Here is a 6917-nt window from a genome sequence, read left to right as displayed (position 1 = left end):
TTTTTTTTTTTATTTTTCTCCTTTGGAATTGAATGTCTTTGAAATGATGTTAAATTGGTGTAAATGAGCCAACACAGATCGGCATGAAATGCAGTGACCTTTTTTGTCTTAAATTTTTGTTTAGCTCTGTGGAAAGAGAAGGATTTCGCTCTGTCGAATCTATTGTTAGCCAGCAGATGAGTCTTAGTATTGGTGATGATAGCACTGGGAGTTGGTCCAATCTCAGTTTTGAAGACGAACACCCCGATGAGAGCAGCAGTTTTCTTCACCTCAGTGACAGGTAAATATAAACACGTTAGTAGAATTAAACAGTTATTTTGACATCAAATAACTTGGCACTGAGTGGTTTTCTCTTGGGGATGAGGGAGAAGAGATTATTTTGTCTTCAAAACACAGTGACTTCTATATTAGTAATGGCTCTCATACTATGTGTTTCCTTACAAGATGTTGTTGCCCACGAATGCAATGTAGTATATACTCTGTAAAATATGTGGAATATGCATTGTCCTTGATGTTGGGGAGTCACATCAAGTACAACTATGCATAAGTAATTTAAGTGTTAGCAAAAGATGCAGGTGTTTTTAAAAGAACTGCTATGTATAACATACAACCTGAAAGTGCTGTTTGAGTTGTGCTCTGAAATATTAAAACAATAATTGAGAATGTCTTTTATGTAAATACCTCTGTTCTTGAAAAGAAGTTAACATGAGCTTAATTTGCACAGGGAGCTTAACAGCTGGTTTTGTCTTTTTTGGGACTTGAATTTATAAGCTGTTCTAACTGATACTGGTTGAGTATTTATGTGCTACTAACAGCAAACTTACAGGTGTGTAATGCTGGAGCTTAATACTACCTGTTTAGGGTAGTAACTTTTTCCACAGAGCTTCTCACAACACTTTCCCTGGCTGATTGGTAACTAGCAAAGATTATAATGGGAATTTTAAAAATCTGCAATCTCTCTGCCTGTTGCCAGGGAAAATTATTTTAAGAGTTGTGGCCTGAGCTTCTATGGAAGGAATATATGAGGAGTGAGTAAACTTACACTTCTTAGAATTGATACACCACGTATAGAATCATAGAATCACAGAATGGTTTGGGTTGCAAGGGACGTTAAAAGACCATCCAGTTCCAACCCCCCTGCCATGGGCAGGGACACCTTCCACTAGACCAGGTTGTTCAAAGCCTCATCCAGCCTGGCCTTGAACACTTCCAGGGATGGGGCATCCACAGCTTCTCTGGGCAAGCTGTTCCAGTGCCTCACCACTCCCATTGTAAAATATTTCTGCCTGTAATCTAATCTAAATCTCCCCTCTTTCAATTTAAACTTGTAGGTTTAATTTTACTGTAGGAAGTCCAGCATCTGTGTTGAATAGCAGAAACAGGGGAGTTTTTTTTCTTTCTAGCATCACTGAGTTTGAAGAAAATAAGGGAGATATGCTTCCTTATGTAATGTACAAGTAGGGTATTTGGTACCAAAGTGAAACTGCTCACTTAAATGTCTGATATTTTTCATGTTTTGCTTAAGTTAATATTCTAATCAAACCACTACTGTAGTTTATCACTCGTAGAAATCAATAAATCTGTAAGAGAATAGAGTGACTTAAAGTTATTTTATTAAAACATCATCATTGAATGAGTAAAAAAGAGTTAGACTTACATGATGAAATTCAGAAGGAATAAGGAAGAATACTCAGCATATTGGTAGAGAGAAATAGTAAATAAAATATAGGTTAGTTGATGCTGGGTAAAATACAAAAATAATGCTGGATCTGTAGTGTAGTTTTACAAAACCAGCCGTGGCTTGATAACAGCACACACGGGTTGGTTTGTGTTGCTGAGGTTTAGCAGGTGGAAGTGACAGGATCTGGGGTTATTGCCCTCAGTAAAAAGATAATGGGAAGACCTTTTGTAGTAAAACAAGACTCAGTAATAACACAATTTGTGGAACAGTGTTAGCATCCTGCAAGGAAATAAAAAAAAAAAAAAAATTTGCATGGCAGTGATGAAGATGTATTGCTTTTATCTCCCCTTTTTAACGTAAACTGTTTCATTGAACAGGAAAATGCCATTCAGTCACAAAGGGGGCATTCATTATGCACTTGCAACAGTTGAAAGTTTGGTTTTTTGGTGTTATTTTGGTCCTACTTTTTTCTTATGGTCAGGGGCATCTGTTTAAAAAACAGATGTGCTGCTGATACGTAAACCATGTCAGTTTGAAACATTTCAATGTACTGTCAGGTAGCTTTTCTCTCCTGGCAGCTGTTTCTTAATGCAAGTGGCTTCCTGGTGTCTAAGAAGCTGTCAGCAGTCCTGCTTGTACCATCTTTGAGGTACTAGGTGTCCTTAGGCCATTTTGTTTGTAATGCTGCCACAGTATAATTAAGTGACACAGTGAACATTAAGCAAGATCTGCTTGGTGTGGGAGGACCTCTCCCTTCCCTGGGGATTTTCCAGGCTGTTTGCTGTATTTGAGTAAAGGAGTTGAGATTCCTTTTGCTGACATTTTGGAAGTTACCTTCATAGTAATAAACCTAGAGATTCCATTAGCGGTAGTTGACATTTTTTTGGAACGCAGGATTACAATCCCCAGAAAGCAACACAACAATACCAGCTACAGTGCCCCAATTTACCTTGTTTTGCTTTACTTCAGGTGGGAAAATAAAGACATTTTCTGTTGAAACGGTACATGCCCTCTGTGTCTCAGATGAATAGAAAAATTGTGCTTCAGTACTTCACGGGGGATTAAACGATCTGTAAACAAGGGAGCGAGACAACTTGGAAAGAACTGTCAAAGCCTGATCCCTGCAGTTCCATTTGAATGGAAATAGGAATGGAAGTTCTTTAGTGGACTTGGTAAAGTCAGTTATGCAGGGGAATGATTGTATCACCTGCTTTGTGTGCCTGACATTAGTGGCTTAAATATAGAAATAGTCTTAACCTTTCTCTGTAGGTAACGTGTGGGTAGGTATAGGCTTTTGAAGGAGAGGAATTGGAGCATCCAGGTTAGGTTATAATTCAGAGCAGAAGCCTCTTGCCTTTGACTGCATGTTCATAATGTAGAATCTCAAAGCTGAGTTATAGTTCCCATAAATACAGTGTGTGTGTATATATATATATATATAAAAGGTAAAAGCTTTTCTTATAGTAGTTCTTCTGGCTCATGTGGAAGAGCTGCTTGAAGCATTATAATGCCTTTGGTTATTGCTTGTTCTGTGGTTGCACAACGTCCAATTTGTCATCGTAGAGCAGAATAAAGGTCACGTTACCAAAGTCTTATATGTTGGTATGCTTTGTCATCGGATGGTTAAATATATGATTATTTCAGACCGAGTTTGGCCTCTGGAAAATACATGAACCTCTACCTAATCGGAATTTTTAGTGGTAGGCATGATGTCGTTCTGGTAGGTTGCAATACTTTTTCGTTTAGTCGGAGAATCGAGGCAGATTTTAGTTCCACTTACGTTACGTATTTGTAAATATCAGTGAAAGAGGCTGTTTGAGTGCAAAATACTGATATCAGTAGGCCATATTAAATCTTTTCTATACATATAATTGAAACCAAATTTAGTACTTCCTGTATATTCTGGTAGGCTCACACAGTAGCTTGAGAAACGTTCTTAAGACCAGGTTTACATTTTCTGTGCAAATCAAGTTGGTTTCTTCGGAAGCTTCTGCTCTTTCATATGAAAAAAAAGAAAATTAAAGAACTGTTTGATTGTTCTTTGCACATGTAGTCCAAGTAAACAACAGTGTGCTGAATGAAGAACCTGCGACTTGAATTTTTTAATTCCCTCTTAGGGTGTGTTCATGTTGCAGACTCCCTAACCTGCTGTTACTTTTTTGAAACAAGGATCCAAGCAGCATACTGGGAAGCGAAGGACACTCTTGATGCAGTTACTGGCAGAATCTTGAAAGAGCTTCATGTCTCTCTCTTGAAATGTTTCTTTCCACCACTTATGGTTTTGAATTTAACTATTTGCCTTGGGTGGAATGAGTGGAAAAGGAGAGCTTTAACAGTCGCACGGATCTCAGGTGAAGAAAGCATCTCCTTGCAGTAGTCGTTCTCTGGAGTTGCTCCATGGCTTCCCATACCATCTAGAGTAGACAATCTGGCTTTCTCAAAAAATGCTGGTTATCTTCGTAGCCTCTTCTTGGAAGGCTTCCAGACGTGCTCTGGGGGAGGTATGAAGTTGGGAAACAGATGTAATTGTATGAGTAGCTCAATCTTGTTTGCAAGCACAGGCTTAAACTCTGCTAATTATAATGCCTAAAGTGTACCAGTGTATGGACATGCTCAATTTTTAATTTGCATAGGCTTGAGTGTGGTCATGAAGTAAATGCTGTATATGTTTATGAACTGTGAGTGAAGTAATCTTTTTATTGTTTTCACTGATCTATAAACTCTCCTATTTTAAAAAGATCAGCTTGTAGAACAAAACAAAAATGCTTTAAGAATTCCTTCTCATCAGACTGGTGGAGATCATTAATGGATTTGTGGAATGAGATGGAAGGGGTTTATCTGTGCAGTTGTCTTCACAATGTGTAATGTTATGAACTCTTAGCTAGTCCTTAAGCAAATGTTGTAGTTGTAATCCATATTCCTATGAGCGTATTGAAATTGTTGAGCTTATATAAAACTGAGCAGTGTGCTTAGACCTGAGGACAGAATTACTGCTACCACTGATCTGGAGGATTAATGAGTTCAAATGAATACTTTCACCTGTGTAATGAAACTTGGCAGTTTCACATTATTGTGCACATTGCTGCTCTGAATAGCACTGACGGTCATGCCTCCACTCTGTTCCAGCAAACCTATTTAGGAAGTCTCACTGCTCTTCCATTAAATGTCTTGACAAAACAGCTCTAAAGGAAATGAAGGTTCTAGTTTGAGCTATTGTTCTTTTCTAGTTCAGCTGTGTTCTCTTCTTCTCCTGGCAGTAATGGTAACAGCAGTAGCTGGAGCAGTCTTGGTTTAGAAGGGGATATGTATGAGGAGATTTTATCCTTTCCAACATCAGACAGGTTGGTTGAGTTGAGAAATACAAACCAGATGGGTTCCTCATAATTAATGCATGAAATCATCATTTTGGAAAATAAAAATACGGTGCATTTTTTTTAATGCTGATACATTATTCACACCCTTCTCACTTAATCACAGTATGATTTTTTTCATTAATTAATCCATACTGAATGGTTAAATTTTGCTGTGCTAAACTGATTGAATGTGTTCTGCTTGCAAAGTGAAAGGTCCCTTTTGTGCATGTTCTTGCTTGCAGTTTTAAAAGTCTTTAGATTTTCTTTTTTCATGCAAACTAGAGCTTGCTTCCTACAGGATTTCTGTTTTTTCCTTTAGCTTGTGGGAACCTTCAAAATTGCTTGGTAATTGATTTTTGTAGATGACTCACAGCTTTGAATAACCTATAGCTGTTCATACCTGTGACATAAGATGGTTCAACCTTTTCACATATGAAGCAAAACTAAACTGTCCTCCTTAATTAAAATCAATAAGTTTTCTTCTTATTTTAAAAAGTCTTCATATTACAATCCTTCTTTTTAACACCCTTCTTTTGTTTCTCTCGTCTCCCTTATTTCCCTAAGAGCAAATCTTGTGAAGTTCAGGATAAATCTGTTTCCGACATGAAATGGTGTGAGAAGCAAAGCTTCTTTTCATGGTCACTTCTTAGTTCTTTTATAATCTTCCTGTCCTTTAACCTTCATTACAGTCTTAGGATTGACTACATTCATTGTGCGTCTGTTGGATTGTATTACTATTTTAATTTTGTTTTTAAAATACAGCGATGGAACAGAAGATAAAGATGAGGACTCCAAGGATGCTGTAGAAGGTAATGTCAGTTCCAGCATATCACCACCATTCTTGACCTGAGCCCTCTGCATGAATTATTTTTATTAATTCTTTGCTTTTGTAGTCTGCAAAACAAGGTGACAACTCTTATCCCTGTTCATCACAATGCAGGTCAGGCAATTGTCAGAATATATTCCTGGATTAATACCCTACATACACCTCTTAATGCATTGAAATTTACGGCCTTTGGGAAATGCTAGTCTCACACACGTGCTTAATAACAAAAGGTAGTGGACTCTGGCTTGTTGAAAGCGCAAATTTATATGCATAGAATAACCTATTTTTACAATATTTGATAAGGAGCCATGGCGGTGCATCTGCGTGGCTACGCTCGAGATACCGGAGGAGTTACTCAAACTGGCTACATGAACCTTGGGAGGAGAGTCATGAGAAACAGCAGATGTATCAAATCCAAGTTTTTTCATTATAATATTTTTTTCATAGTGAAATCCAGAATTTCATTCCAGCTTTCTGGTTCATACGAGAGCTCTGCACTGGTTCCAGTCTGATTGCAGTGCCAAAGCTTGTAAACTCAAATGAGAACAGCCTGAATACACAGTGTGTGAGGCTGATTTAAAGATTACCTGCTGTTAGAGGAAGCTGTAACAGAGCTTTTCTTTGTGTTGGGTATATTATAAAGGTGAAATAAGCATTTTAAGAAACCTCTGCTACCCACTTACAGAGGATTTGCAGCCATGTTGCATGTCCTCAAATAGTTTTGATGTAGGCAGAAGGATGGGTGGGTTTTTTTGGTTTGTTTGTTTGTTTTTTTCCTTTAAGTCCTGGGAAAATGTGTGGAACTGAACCACATCTCTCAATTAAAAAAAAAAATCAGATCTGACTGTAAGGTTATAAGGAAATAAAACTAAACTAAATTGGTTAGTATTTTCCCTCAGAAAATAATTAAAATATTTTCTGCTCTGTAGGTTTCATGTAGGTTATCAATAAACCATTGCTTTCTTTTGGTCCCCACTTAAAAAGTTCTAGTATCTAAAATGTTCAAATCACTCAATTTAAAATAGTGCTCGATTTTACTTCTTACACGCTTTAGGTG

At 37.5% G+C, this 6917-nt stretch overlaps 1 protein-coding gene across 1 annotated transcript in view; it reads left to right on the top strand.

Moving 5' to 3' along the window:
* Positions 1–284, top strand: part of AKAP11 (A kinase (PRKA) anchor protein 11) — a 21177-nt gene extending 20893 nt beyond the window's left edge. Inside the window, exon 7 of the mRNA XM_010158826.1 lies at positions 125–284. Within this exon, the coding sequence (XP_010157128.1) occupies positions 125–284 (160 nt within the window). The remainder of the gene's footprint in view (positions 1–124) is intronic.
* Positions 285–6917: the final 6633 nt, after the last annotated feature.

This window comes from Eurypyga helias, unplaced genomic scaffold (assembly GCF_000690775.1).
Source record: "Eurypyga helias isolate BGI_N326 unplaced genomic scaffold, ASM69077v1 scaffold11519, whole genome shotgun sequence".
Taxonomy (NCBI): domain Eukaryota; kingdom Metazoa; phylum Chordata; class Aves; order Eurypygiformes; family Eurypygidae; genus Eurypyga; species Eurypyga helias.
This window is presented reverse-complemented; position numbering and strand designations above follow the sequence as displayed.